This window comes from Etheostoma spectabile, chromosome 15 (assembly GCF_008692095.1).
Source record: "Etheostoma spectabile isolate EspeVRDwgs_2016 chromosome 15, UIUC_Espe_1.0, whole genome shotgun sequence".
NCBI lineage: Eukaryota > Metazoa > Chordata > Actinopteri > Perciformes > Percidae > Etheostoma > Etheostoma spectabile.
This window is the reverse complement of record NC_045747.1, coordinates 3,846,561-3,861,560: the sequence shown is the minus strand read 5'-3', so window position 1 is coordinate 3,861,560 and position 15,000 is coordinate 3,846,561. Positions and strand designations below refer to the sequence as shown.

Genomic DNA, 15,000 nt, shown 5'->3' with positions numbered 1-15,000 from the left:
GAGAGAGAAAGAGAGAGAGAGAGAGAGGTCAGGCTTTTCATTGGTGTTTCACGCACATACCCTGAAGGCTACAGCTCTGTCCTGCATCATCTGTCATCTCTCTCTCTCTCTCTCTTTCTCTCTCTCTCTCTCTCTCTCTCTCTCTCTCTCTCTCGTCTGCTGTTTTTGTCTGCGTTTGATGTATATTCATGTCCATGTACAGGATGTGTACATGTGTACCTTCTTGAAAGTATGATCTGATGCAATACAGTCACACAAGAAGATGATTGATTGAAAAAAGCAATCCTGATCAAATACCTGTATTTTTTGCTATTATATTGACATTTTCTTCACTAAATGATTAATCATTTAATCCAAAACATACTGACAGATTCATTTAAGATTTTGCTTTATTGTAACAGAGGAATAATTGTTTTCACAGCCAGTACACAGAAACAAACAAATACACACATAGCAACATATATACAATTGGCAATTTACAGATTTAGACAGGACAGAAAATCTTCATGCATATGTTTGTTTAATTATCCCATCTCAAAACAGTGGCGGCGCGGAAGGAAAAAAAAGTGATGCTGAAGCGAGCTCTTTTCCATTTCAACCTAGTGCTAACCATACATTAATGTTGCTGTAGACACTGCTACCTGTTACAGTAATACACTACACAGCTTTGTTAAATACTCAATTCTGATTGGTCAATATTTTGTGTCAAATTATTGATTTCTTCAGTAAGCAGCTGTGTAATAGTAGAGCAAGCCTGTCATTTAAGGCTGTAATCTCCCAGTCGACTAGTCGATTTATTGGTCGATACGTTCCGGCTTGACCAAAATTCTGATTGGTTGATTTTTTTGCCGTGTTATTTCATCCAGTGGAAGCATAGACCGTTATGGTCTATGGGTGGAAAGCACTAATTGCTAATGGGGGTGTTCTCAGAGCATCCCTGTTTCATCCGCCCCTCCGCACACATATATATATAGATATATATATATCTATATATATATATAGACTGATGTCTTCCACTGAGAATTGATCATAAATCCAGATATTTTCACCAGTATGCATGGTTTATAATATTCTAAACTGACTAGTAGAAATTGTGTGTTTGTGAATGTGTGTGTGTGTGTGTGTGTGTGTCTGTGTCTGTGTCTGTGTCTGTGTGTTTGATAGTACTTAATTTGTCTTTGTCTTGCGTAACAATACAGATCTGAACTGAACTAATCTGTGTTTCTCCTCCACAGGAACGTTCAGAGGTGTGTGTAAGAAGATTGATCACTTCCCAGAGGATGCGGACTATGAAGCAGATGCTGCTGAATACCTCCTCCGTAAGTTTGATATGATGATGTGTTTTGGACCTTTTTTATCTTACATCGGTATCAGTCTTTTATTTGGTGTCACTGTCAGGTCAAGGCTGCTATGAACTTTGCTGGACGAGACCTAAAAATATATTGATAAGACCTGATATCATGATTTATAATAATAGTATACTAACCCAATCCAATATGAAAGGTTTAAACTTGCCTTGAAATAACTGCCCCCTTACATACTGTTGCTGTGCTGTCAAGCTTTCCATTCCAGCACTTTTGCAGTTTACAATGATAATAGGGTCCAATCTACCAAGGACTAACTGTTTGGCTAGCTAAAAAAGCTAACTAAGCTATTATTTGCTCCATGAGTTGGTTGAAAAATATCAAAAGGGGTCTTAAAGGGACAGTTCAAACCCCCAAAATCAAAATACCTATTTTCCCTCTTACCTGTAGTGCTCTTTATCAATCTCGATTGTTTTCAGTGTTGGCAATATCAGCCAGTCTGTCTTCTCTCCAGTATAATGGAATAATATGGCCCTCAGCTTGTGGTGCTAAAAGCGCAACCAGGAAGGTAGATTATCATGAGAAACCAGGTCGTGAATTCTGGACAGAGACATTGCTGTTGAGTTTTTCAAATGTAGCCATTATATTGCAGAGAAGGCAGACTTCTCTACTGCCAATAGCTTCATTACTGGGAAACTCACACCAAAACAAATCTAGATTGATTAATAGCACTACAAGTAAAAGGAAAAATAGTTGTTTTTTGATTTTGGGGTAAACTGTCCCTTTAAATTTGCCCTCGATGGATACATGATATGCTACAAGACACATTGCAAAAAGTCAGCTTTCTCATCACTTGATCATGCATGTAGAAGATATGACAATAAAAGAAATAGCATTTTTCTTGTATTTCAATGTACAGCTATTCAAAGTGTTACACAAGGAAGAAATGTGAGATCTAACTCTTGTTACATTCCAGATAGATGAACAGAGAGGGTATAATGGAGAGAACAACATAGACATCCAAATGCCACGGTTTTATCAGCAAATACATGAAGTAAAAAGGATGCAGCCACAAAGATAGAGAGAGGATTGTTTAGTCGAAAACGGAAAGGAGGGGGCTGTTTCTGTCCTTTCTCCCACAGTAAACAAAGAGTAAAAATGGACAGTGAGAGAAAACAGCAAAAACAAAACAAAGGGAAAACGGATTCAGCCTATGCTTCTTTTTCACTGCACTGAACACAGAGCAACATCCCCAGAGGCAGCCAATTAGACCACAGGCCTCAGCGCTGGCCAGCCAATAGGGAGCGGGGACCTAGTGACCGGCATTTCATATACAGCCCACGGGTGTGGGCCACAGGGGCGGGGCTTGTACGCTCAGCCGTACAACACTATTGGTTACTGCCTCTGTCAGTCATGCTGGAAATGTTTCGCCTAACAAGAAGCCTAAAGAAAAGAGATTCCAAAACCCAGACATGTTAGTGGTTAGATGATTTAAAACGTAATCGTAATGATGCACCTGATGATTGAGAACGCATTGGCCGATCAAAACGTACCGCACAGCTCAGGTCTGCATGACAAGCTGTTTACAAATATCCTTCAATATGTTGTCACATCATGTACACATATGGGGTTTTGACAGATATTTCACTCCTACTGCAGCCTTGCTTCCATTTTCATCATCTCTGCTATTCATTAATTTTTCTTGCATATGTGTCAGTGCGACTCTCCATCTGTCTTGGTTTTTGTCCATCTTTTCCCTCTACATCCATCTCTCCCTCTGAAGCAAGGCCCCTGAATGCTTTAACATGTTCTAGATTCCGACTCAGTCAAGCATGTAGCAGCACTGGTGTGTGTGTGTGTGTGTGTGTGTGTGTGTGAGTGTGCGTGTGTGTGTGTGTGTGTGTGCGTGTGTGTGTGTGTGTGTGATGCAGCTTTGCCCTGCCTCTGGGCACAGTGGATTTGAGGGGTGTTCACATCCATCCGTGTAGGAATTATACACTGTCTTACCATACATGGTGGTATGGTTGTATGTATGGTCTCTCTTTCTTTTCTTTCTTTAAATATTGGAAAAATTGTTTTTCTTTCCATTGACTCATTGCTTAGTACTGTATATCATCTGCTGATGTGTAATCCTCCTGAATGGTGCCATAAAGCAAACCAGCAAAGAAATACCACAAAATGGGACTATAGGCTGGCAGTATTTTCAATGATTTGGTTTTTGTACTTTAATTACAGTTTAATTAAATTAATCTATTCTTTACAGGCAACATCTTGACTTTAAAGAAAAGGTTGGTACATGGCAGCAAGTAGATCTTTGACTAATTTCATGGTCACAGGAGACGACATTACTACAAGCCAGAAAGAAAGAAAGGTGTAGAAAGAAAAACACAAAATAAATGAAAGTAATGAGCACATATAAAACGGAGGGACCCAGTCAACACTACAATCAAACTGTCACATTAACAGGATGTTCATACCTGTGATTGAAAGTGCCTAAAAAGTAACTAAACTAAACTTCTTCTTTTTTTTTTTTTCTTTTTTTTAAAGGTCTCTGTGGAAATCGCATTGTCTAAACTACTTTTTAATCTACTGAGCATAGGCTCATAGGATGCTATATCTATCATACCATTTATCCAATATTTCAAAACTGAAAATTCAAATCTAGCTTTCTTCCGACACCTGTACTCGAAATACTGAAAAAAAGTGGTCTGGGATTGCCTCCACATGGCTCTCACAGACCGCTCCCTAGCTCGTCAAACATCAATGCGTTGTCACAAACCTCAGTGTCTGATACTGACGCACAAGGCACTCACATGCACTAACATGCACGAGCGGCCCGACCATCTATAAAAAATAAAGAACAGAGAAGCTCAGATTACAACACACACAGAGAGAGCGTGACTTCACTCTCTGCTCAGGAAGATCCACTGTATCTGTACACTGCAAATTGTACTACTATATTATGTAATGTTCTGAATGTCAAGTACAGCCCCTTTGAAAACAATTTTGGACCCTGTAATTTTGTAATTTTGGACATAGTAATTGAAAATACACTTTTTTTACATATATTATATTATATATTATTATATTTGGTATTTGAGATGGTTTTCATATAAACATTAACTTGGAGTCAAAGGGTTTGCTGAAACAAACCATTCGTACCTTTCCATTATAAACGTGTTTCCACACTTTTTTGTGTGTGTGTGTGTGTGTGTGTGTGTGTGTGTGTGTGTGTGTGTGTTGTGTGTGTGTGTGTGGTATACAGGTGCTGTGCGTGCCTCCAGTATCTTCCCCATCATGAGTGTGGGTCTGCTGTTCCTGGGGGGGCTCTGTGTGGCGCCAGTGAGTTTTACGGAGCCGACAACATGTCATCTCAGTGCAGGAATCTTCTGTCTCTGCATTGTGTGTGTGTGGGTGTGTGTGTGTGTGTGTGTGTGTGTGTGTGTGTGTGTGTGTGTGTGTGTGGGTGTTTGTGTGGGTGTTTTTCAGGAGCTGTATTATTAAGTCTATTAAAGTACAGCTTTATTTTGTTGTTCTTTGCTGAAGGACACATTTTTTACATATTGATTATTTAGTTTCTACAAAAAAATACATTGGCTATTGATCAACAATTTTTCAACCTTTCAGCCCGAATTTTAACCTTCTTTGTTGCACCTGTTTTATATTTAAGTTGTATTGATTTTGTTGCTTGTTTATGTTGCACTGCCATCTTAGCTGCAGTGCCAATGACTTAAAATAATAGCCTGACCTGATAGGGGAAGCGGAGCAGATTCAAATATATGTCTGATCTCAAGAAATGACTGTGATTCTTATTTTAAAAACAAGGATGCTGCATTTGAGAAAGCAACAAGGGGCTACTGTGTGTGTCCATGAGTGTGTGTAGTTACGTACTGTGGGGCCACTCTAAATAGAGGAGGTGCAGCTCTCAAATATTTGTAGAAGGAGCCTGTTAGGCATCCAGAGCACACAGAAGGGCCTGTGTGAGGAGCCAGAGTGTGGAAACGGGGCACAGCAGCTGATTAATCAATCAGCAAGAATACCATGATGCTGCTGTGATGCACTGTGAGGGTGTGAGAGTGTCAACACACATACATGCTCACACACACAATCTATCACATGGATGCTGACACTTGGTCTCCCATAAACACACACACTTATGCTCTTGCCCCTGACAAACACAAAAGGCTGTACAGTAATTGCTGTTCAGTGGGATGTGTAGGGTCCCATTGGGTTTTGTAGTGAATTCATGGAGCCAAATTGGTAATTATTTACCACAATAGTGTGGGGCTGATTCTGGTTAATTACAGCTGGCTAATTGTCCCCATTCTGTGCGTTCCACCACACTGCATGAGCACTGTATTCTGGACTAATGATATGGAATAAGAGCGCCCAGCTGTGTGCAATGACTCTCTCCAGCGTTTCTATCAAGCTCCACTCTCTCCTCCCGTTACTTTGCTTTATTTCCTTTGGCTGTCTCCCCGTCGTCCTCCTCTCTGCTAATTTCTCTCAAATTTTTGCTCTTACACGTTTACATATTTCCATTCACTAATCTGCCACTTGATTGTATCTTTAACTGTCGCCACTGGTCCACCACATTGGGTCATATCTTGGCTATTTGATGAATTGCAATGAATTTTGGTGCAGACATTCATGTCCCCCTCTGAATGAAGAGTAATAACTTTGGATCCTTTAACTTTCCATATAAAAAGACCCAATGCTTTGGTTTATGACCAAATACCTGCAAAACACATGACATTAGTTGCTAACACGCTAAACTACGATGTTAGCTATTGTGAACATTTTACTTTCCAATCATCATCTTGTTAACATTGTGAGCATGTTAGCACGCAGATGTTAACATTTTCCTCTAGCGTTGCCGTGCCAAAGTCACGGAGCTACTAGCATGGCTATAAACGCATAGCCTTGTGTTTTTATTGATGATAGTGCATTAACTGTATATTTGTGCTTTGTTTTCATTTAACCATGGATCTCTGTCTCTTGCAATCTTTGACATGTGTGCTGTTTTTCTGGATGAGTAGGTCACGCAACCTTTCCACTCACACTCTTATTATTTTGCTCTTTCTGTCCTTCCCTTCCAGGTCTAAGCAACATCATAGGAATTATTGTCTATATCTCAGCCAACTCGGGTGACCCTGGCCAGAGTGACAGTAAAAAGTCTTACTCCTATGGCTGGTCCTTCTACTTTGGCGCCCTATCCTTCATCATGGCAGAAATGGTGGGTGTGCTGGCCGTGCACATGTTCATCGAGAAGCACCGCAAGCAACGGGCCAAGTCTCGCACCGAGCTCATCAAAAAGTCCGCCTTCAGCCGCATCCCCTCCTACCGCTACCGCTTCCGGCGTCGCTCCAGTGTGCGCTCTTCCGAGGCCCCGAGCCGTGACACCTCACCGCTGGGGAAAGGCGGCTACACAGGGCCCGCCGCCTCCGAGATGCCCATGTACACGCTGAACCCACGCGAGGCAGGCAACGCCGGCACCAAACCTGGCAGCGGCATGGGCGGGCTGCTCAACTCAGAAAGGGATTTCCTCCAGAGCAGCACGCTCACTAAAGACTACAGCAAGGACCCCAACCGCAGGACCACGCCTGTCTGAGAGGTGCCGGCTGCAGATATCGCCCAATCAAAGTATCAAAGAGAATGATGATAAGAAATACAGGGGGAGTGCAAGCAAAAGCAGGGGACACATAGGGTTACGTGGGTGGGATTGGGGTTTGATAAACTTTGACTGTGAACTGTGAACTTTTAGCCTTTGAACTGTGAATCCTGAGCCTTGTGAGCGTTTCAGTGTGTGTAGCAGCGTTGGTTTTGATGGAGAAGTTGTTCCCAACTCCACTTTACCACATATCACTGTAGTTATACCTGTAAATCCTTACATATGAAGGCACATTCGATTTATGTTCATGAGTGTTATGTTCATAAATTGACTTTTTGGGCTTTTTTGAGGGGGAAATGGGATTGACCCAAGTTTAAAAGCATATCGTAAGTGTTTTGCTGTTTGGGACAACTTCTTCTAAAAAAAATGAAAATAATGTGAACTAAAGGAGAAGAGGAAAGAGTTGAGAGACTCTGCGTGATCTCTGTCCTCCTAACCTTTTGGATAGCAGTTGGATTAGTGCAGGGTACAGCCGTCGAGCTCTCTGATTACGATGCTATTTAAAAGTACGGACGTTAACGCCTCAGGAGAGGGATTGATTCATTTTCAGTTCAGCTGGATTCAAAAATATTAATTGAAGATGCAGTTTGTCCATTTATGGCAGCATATTTATGGCACTAGTTATTATTTTCTATACATATTGTATATATACTCCTTTCATATTGATTGATGGAAAAGCTCACTTCGTAACTGACTGAACTGAAACTGAATTGAGCTCGTTCCTGGTAACATTTACCCCCATCTCTCTGATCCCAGGTCAGTCGTTAAACCTGCGTAGAGGTTTTTGATGAAGAGAAACGGGTACACTGACTACAGATCAGCTGTTTGGGAGGAAAAGATGTGATTCAACAAAAATAATGAATCTCTTTTAGATTGTTATGATACATCATTGGTGCTTCCTTTTACCCCTCTTTTCAACCACACAAAATCTTGTCATCTCTTGATTTATTTATTTTTCACCCAAAACTGAAAGAGATGATCAAATATGTGTCTGTCTGTCCGCCTTCACTGGTCACCTTTCACCTTACACATTTGTCTGTGTAGCCCCATAACTCACCTCACTGCTACCCTCTCTACACACCTCCTCTCACCCTTTCTTTCTCTTTTAGGTCCTGTCTTCCGTTGGTGTTGCTCGTAGACTAGTTAGGGTTTTCTGGAGGTTGTTGGTTCAGGGTACTGTCGGAGGAGACCGCTGAGCTGTGAATATGTTTAAAGGCGGAGCCAAAAAGACATTAAACAAACAGATGGGCTTTTTTTTTGCCCACTACCTCTTGGGGAATATCATACAGATGAATTTAATATAAAGTTGTCTTTTCTTGCCAGAAGAATTGTCAAAGATTTCAGCTGAAAAATTAAAGACTGAGAAAATGCTCCCTTCAGTTTAAAGTACACATTTCTCTTCTCCAATAGAGGATCTGCTGAAAATGAATTTGTATGTGGCGCACAATTTAAAGCTAAATAGATGGAATTGGCAGAAGTCCCATGTATTATTCAGAGGATTTGTGCTCCATCCATTCAGCTGTCACTCACAGCCTCTCCTCCTCTTTATTTTCTTTACATGTGCAAATACAGTAGACATCTGCACAAACACAAACACACACACACACACACACTCAAGCCAATACACACGTCTCCTGGCTGTGTTAGCTGTCAGTCATGGTCCTATCATATTTCAAACACCTGTGCAGTTTTTACTGGGACAAATTCTAGAGACACATTAATACATTTACATTTATCTCTCTCTCTCTCTCTCTCTCTCTCCCTCCTTTGCTCTCTTTTGGACGTATAAAAACATTGAACACAAAGTGGGTGCACTCTGTGACCCTCTGCATACTGTGTTGGCACCATTTTGTACTGAAGCCATGCAGTTATTGGATAAATAAGACGTTTTTGACTGGGATCTGATCACTTCCCAACATACTGGAATACATGTTTAAGAAACCTAACGGGAACACACTTTAGTTTTGCTTGTGAAATTTTTTTTGCACACAGTCAGTTCTCCACTAGATCTCCTAATAACTGGTGATCTGTCGCTACCTCTGTTCAATCTAAATGTTTGCAAAGAATTAGCAGGCTGTTGCAACACATACAAAGATCCAAAAATAAATACTTTGCAACACTTTTGTAGTGTTTATAGTGTTGTCTGAGTTCACATTAAACCATTTATCACATCACTGGACAACACCTGATCACACACACACACAGATACAAGGGTAGGAGACAAAATAGCCATAATACAGAGAGAGTTATGGAGGGAGAGCATGAGTAGCTAGTGTAAATGTTGACAGCTTTTTTTTCTCAAACCTTTGTAGGGGCTGTGAGTAAAAAGTGAGTGTGAACTCAAAGAGAAGGGGAAAATGCATTTTTATTTTCTTCGTTACTTCCCTAAGCCACCATTGCACTGTTTTGTATAAACTAACCATGAAACATCACCAAGCTGAAACCGTCACACCACTACTTTGAGAGATATTACCCTGATAATAAAATATGTTTTAAATCTCAGTCAAACTGTTTAATTTATGACGCTGCTCTTTTATCCGTTGTCTTTTTACGCCATAAAGGAGCTTAAAGGGACACACATGCATCACCGCAGACTTGCTCTTGCTGTCCTCCACGTGTAAATATTAATTTTGCAAGCTAACAACAACATTAACAGTTGTCATGGGCTGCTAAAGGGAAAAACTGTTTTTCCCCAGCAAGGGCTTTTAATTTTTAAAGGACAGGAGCACACAAGGGCTTTTTAAATGCTCAGCGCTGCAGCAGCGTCATTTTAAAGGGTGTTGTGTGGAAGGAAAGGCAAAGTACATTTGCACAGGAACAACTGTTTTTTAACCAGCTGGATAGCTAACTAACTGATATAACACGCTTCATGCAGAAAGAGAAGCAGGGGAAGAGAAATAGACTCTTCTACTCATGTTAGTTACAGGTTAGCCTTTAGCTGCTTTTTCTGGCTAACTTTAGGTTAGATGGGTAACTTTCTGAAGTAATTAGAGATTAAGAGTATTGCCTTAAGCAGAGGTAGGATGCTTTTGGTTAAGAATTATTTGAGTTAGTTTAAGGATTAAACATATATTAGCAAAATATTGTTAATCAAACTTGGTGCCAAATATTACTCAAAATGTTTCCTGTATATCATGGTCTCCAGGTTAGCTTTAGATTATAGGTTCAGTGCTCCAAGTACTCTTTTTTTGCATAGGGTTTCCTGCAGTATACTCACTCAGCAGTAGTAGCTATGTAGCTCAGCACATCCGTGGCCCCTATAGGGGTCAGAGTTTAGAACCGCATCCATGAGCCATGTCAACATTAATATTTCAAACCATGCATGCCATATCCATCCGCTTCCAGTGCTTACATTCGCTCTATTTCTAATCCAGTCTCAAATGGCACCCTAATCTCTGTACTCCGTAAGGGACACTGGACAGCTACATTTAAGACGCCTTACAAGGGTGTGTGGGCCTGTAAGCCTGTGTCGTGTTTAACGATGTTTACTCCAATAGAGCACAGGGTGCTATTTGAGACTAGACCTCTGTCTATCTCTTCTTACCGCCATAAAGCTTTGACACTCAGATATCAACAACAAATAATTGTATTATTAGTAAAGAAAAAAAAATATTCTACTCTAAAGGTGCCACTGTGCAGAGGATGACAAACTCTGTCACATATTATAGTTATTAATCTATTAATGGGGGGTTTCGTCGAGTCGGGAGCAGAGTTGGGAAGCAGGGGTTGTAGTCTTTGTAATATTATATTATTCTTGTTTCATTTTCTACTTTGATGTGGTTTGTGAGATTGTGTTGTTTTATCACATCTGAAGCCTCTGACGGGAGGAGAGGAAGAGACAATGGAGCGCTCGGACGATCTGTCGTGGACATTAACCTCACCTCACTGGTGCCAGAGGTCAACTTTACAGTTTTTCAGCGGGACATTCAACACTGAAAGTGCAATACACAGACACACACACACACACACACACACACACACACACACATATGCATTCAAAGTAAGGTTACTATACCTTTGAGGACCCATTCCCCCAACGCACTACAGACCTAAGTTCTGTTACTTGGATACAAAAAATAAAGCAATCTAATGTGTTCTAAGTATCCACTTTGGTCAAGACTGACAGAGGCAACATTATAGAAACAGTTTACCATGTAAGCCACTATAATACAACTCAACCCCAGCCTCAAAAATACCGTAGATTAGAACAACAGCCACTTCAACAGTGTCACCAAAACAACGACTTTAGATTTCACAGCAGTGATGTTTTTGCAGGACTGCCATGATAGATTGTTTTTCATTCTACAGGGGTTGCTTTTGCTGTTTGCACTCATATGTATTCTTTATCTATTTAGATGGTTAAAAATGTTAGTACATTTTATCTTCTCCCCTTCCACTGTGGCTTTAAAAAGAAGTCATCTGTCCTCGAAATCTGTTGGTACTTTTAAATTAAAGTTAAGAGTAACACATAAAGGCAATTAAATGCTCCAAAGGAAGCCTGGAGCACACATATATTGTGAATAAATAATGATATCACCCAGGTTTCTCTTAGAATAAAACAAAAAATGTAATACAAATATAGCAAATTGAGATATTAATATGTTAATTAATTATTAATATGCTCTGAGCAATGGTCATCCTTACCAAATTGTAACTCTGACCTAACTTGCTTAAAAAACGGACCCTAAAAAAGAAATGTGTGCACTGTAGGTCCTCATAAGTATAGAAACACAACACATAGCAATACACACACACACACTCATTAATGGTCATATACATATACACAGACATTCATTTATGCACAGATACACTCACTTATACAACACACACTCGCAACTTCGGCCAGTGCAGTTTGTGGATAAATGTGTCCTGTTAAAAGAAAAATCACTGTGTCATGTTTGGAAAAAAAATAATTTTAAGTGTTTCTTTTGAAGAAAAAAAAAACAAATGCCGCTGATGTGTCGCTCTTCGAAGGAACTTCAAGTACTGAGCCAGCCAATCAAACACAGAGGTCCAGAAGAAATGTTTGAGAAATGTGAATTTATTGGAATAGACAAACACATGCTATAAGAACTCTACACTTTGCACTTGCAACCAACACACGCACACACACACACACACACACACACACACAGGTTACTGTGTGAGGAGGGCTTACAGGTGGAGTTATGTGCCTGCATGTTTGTGCGTTGATATCCATGTGTGTGTGCGTGTACGTGTGCGTGTGCGTGTGCGCCGTTAGTCTCTCCTCACCCATGCACCCAGTGCCTGCCTGTCCTGCCTTCATACTGCTCCCAGATCAGCCATGGGGCTTCCAGTATAACCTCCTCTGCATTCCCACAACCTTTAACGGTTGCACTGGGATCAGTTTTAGAGCTAACTGCCCCGATCATTCCTCAACAGACGCAGCCATACAAAATACAAGGACTGTTTTGGAGTCAGTGGTTTCTGGTGGATATTGTGTACAAAATGTATTAATGATGAGTTTATTTTACAAGGCTAAGGAGGAGTGATTTTTTTAATTTCCAACGTCTGACTGGACTGTTAACTTTTACTTTTGATGAAGCTGCTGTTCACATCTGACTCGTTGTGTTGGTCTGTGAGGCTGATTTAGGATCGGCAGATGGGGCTTAGCAGGATAGACCCAAATCTATTGAGTCCCCAATGACAGCTGGTCTTCAATCAGCACAACCTGGTGTAGCCTGCTGTTCCTCATGTTCTCAAACTTCACAATTATTAACTAAAAAAAAAGGGGGAAATAGCTTGTCTTCAATACTTGCTTGCAAAACAGTTGCTGAGGATATTTCTGTAGGAGTTCCTACATCAGAGTGCTTCTTCTTTCAGATGACGTGAGAGGTCGTCCAACTTGTACTGCCAATTAGAATTAAATGTTCTTCATGTGGGACATTTTACATAAAGACAGGTTTCCAAAAATACTTCCCTTGACAAAATCTCTGATTCAAATAGCAGAAACAATTCCATGAATTATTCTGGCCTTGGTGCCTATTAAGCCCATTTTTTTTTGTGTGCCAGGCTTTAGCCCTTTAGCTCGAGAGATTTCGTACCTGTCTTGCATTTTACACATATTATTTTGACAGGAAGTACAGAGCGATTAAAATCTCAAACCCCGCGTTTAGACAGTGTTGTTTACATGCAGAACATGTCCGAGGCCGGCATGGTTGACTGACCAAGGATGAAAGGTCCGAAATGGCAGGAAGTTTAACCAGGCTTCAAGAGTGTTGTTCTGCATAAGGTGCATTCAGGCTCCCTTTTTTCATAAATTGCTTGTGAGCATTGGCAACAGTACACGTTAAAGGTTTCTTCTTCTTGTGTTTTGGGGTTATAAGTGAAATCATGAGTTGATAATCTGATTCTAGTTGACATTAGTTTTTATGGATGTTTTCCAAAAGAGTCACTATAGATTTTCAGACCAAATCCTACAATGTATATATAATCTATTGGATCATTATTTAGATTTTTTGATGAGTCAAACTCTCATCTGAGAAAGTCAAGCCCCAAAAAAACTACGTTGCCCATCACCTTCCACTGAGCTACATTGTAATGGGTAGAGTCAGGCTACCAGGCATAGAGACCGGCATAAAAACACAGAACAATCAAAAGTTTTGCATTATTACAGAGTGCTCAGACTGTAAGTGGTCTAGTCAGGCTAGCAGCATATAGCTGATGGCAATGTCGTTGTCATTGACCACTTCGGTCCAGAATGAAATATCCTGACAACTATTTAATGGGTTGTCACGGAAGTTGGTAGACCTACAGATATTCATGGTGCCCAGAGGATAAGTCCTGCTTACTTCGGTGACCCCCCTGACATATCCTCTAGGTTGACGTTTGCCGTTTTTAAGTGGAATGTCTCGACAACTGTTGGATGGATTGCCAAGAAATCCCTCAGGATGAATTGTAATAACTTTGGTGATCCCTAAAATTTTTATCTAGCGACATCATCAGGTCAATTGTTTGTTTGTGACTTAATACCAACAACACTAAGGACGTTCACATCAGCCCCAGCTGCACCTTAGTGTTTAGTGCTACAAAACTGCTAAACGACTAAACATCTAGCTTTGTCACTGTCCACATGTTAGCATGCTGAAGTTAGCATTTAGCTCAAAGCACCACCGTGTAGTCTCACAGAGCCACTAGCCGGGCTTCAGACTCTTAGTCTTGTTAATTAAAGTAGTTTAAGTGGTAAATGATTGTAACCTGACTTTGTCCATTTCAACTTGACCTTAGTCAACTACTGTTAGATAACAAAATGCCAGACCACAAACTCAGGAGAAGAGACGGTGAAGTTAGTGACATTTTTATGTATTTCTTAATTGATTCAAATTTGCATTTCATTTTTGTCCGAGTGTACAGTGACAATAAATGGAGCAGTCTTTTCAAAGGAGCACTGCAAAAACAGCACACTGCAAAATCAAAGCTGAATACTTAATTGATATCATGTTTATTATATGTGTAGCAATGAACTGGAAAAGAAATGTAGGGAGTGAATCTTGCGGGCATTGTAGCAGTTTGCCTTGAGGTGAAACTATTCAGATGGAGATGAGGAGAGTGAATAGCAGCCAGCCGTTACTCTGACTTAAGGGGTGACATTGGGGATCATCAGTGTTGCCTGGCAGCAGTGATGAAAGTAAAAAAACGAAAGCCTGAAGACAAATGTGCAGCTGGAACCTGAAGCAGCAGAGAACATCCCCCCCCCCAAAAAAAAATGCGGGTCATAATTTTAATACACATGAAAACGTGGTGATGGGCGACATGTTTAAAGGTTGAAGGCGATCAACTGTTCTGAAATTTGTGTCAATGGGCAGCTCTTTATCCTGCTCCATACCTCTGAGCCCTATCATGAGATACATGTACTTAGTCCTCTACAAACAAACACACACACACACACACACACACACATGCATGCAGAAACATGCTGGCACTCACATTTGTCTTTCTATACACAGGCACATGGACTGTACAACTCTCACAGCTCACACACACACACACACACACACACACACA

At 40.6% G+C, this 15,000-nt stretch overlaps 1 protein-coding gene across 1 annotated transcript in view; it reads left to right on the top strand.

Moving 5' to 3' along the window:
• Positions 1 to 14,690, top strand: part of cacng3b (calcium channel, voltage-dependent, gamma subunit 3b) — a 31,060-nt gene extending 16,370 nt beyond the window's left edge. The window contains exons 2-5 of the mRNA XM_032537673.1: positions 1,236 to 1,319; positions 4,570 to 4,706; position 5,372; positions 6,404 to 14,690. Coding sequence (XP_032393564.1) covers positions 1,236 to 1,319; positions 4,570 to 4,706; position 5,372; positions 6,404 to 6,915 — 734 coding nt within the window. The 3' untranslated portion in view covers positions 6,916 to 14,690. The remainder of the gene's footprint in view (positions 1 to 1,235; positions 1,320 to 4,569; positions 4,707 to 5,371; positions 5,373 to 6,403) is intronic.
• Positions 14,691 to 15,000: the final 310 nt, after the last annotated feature.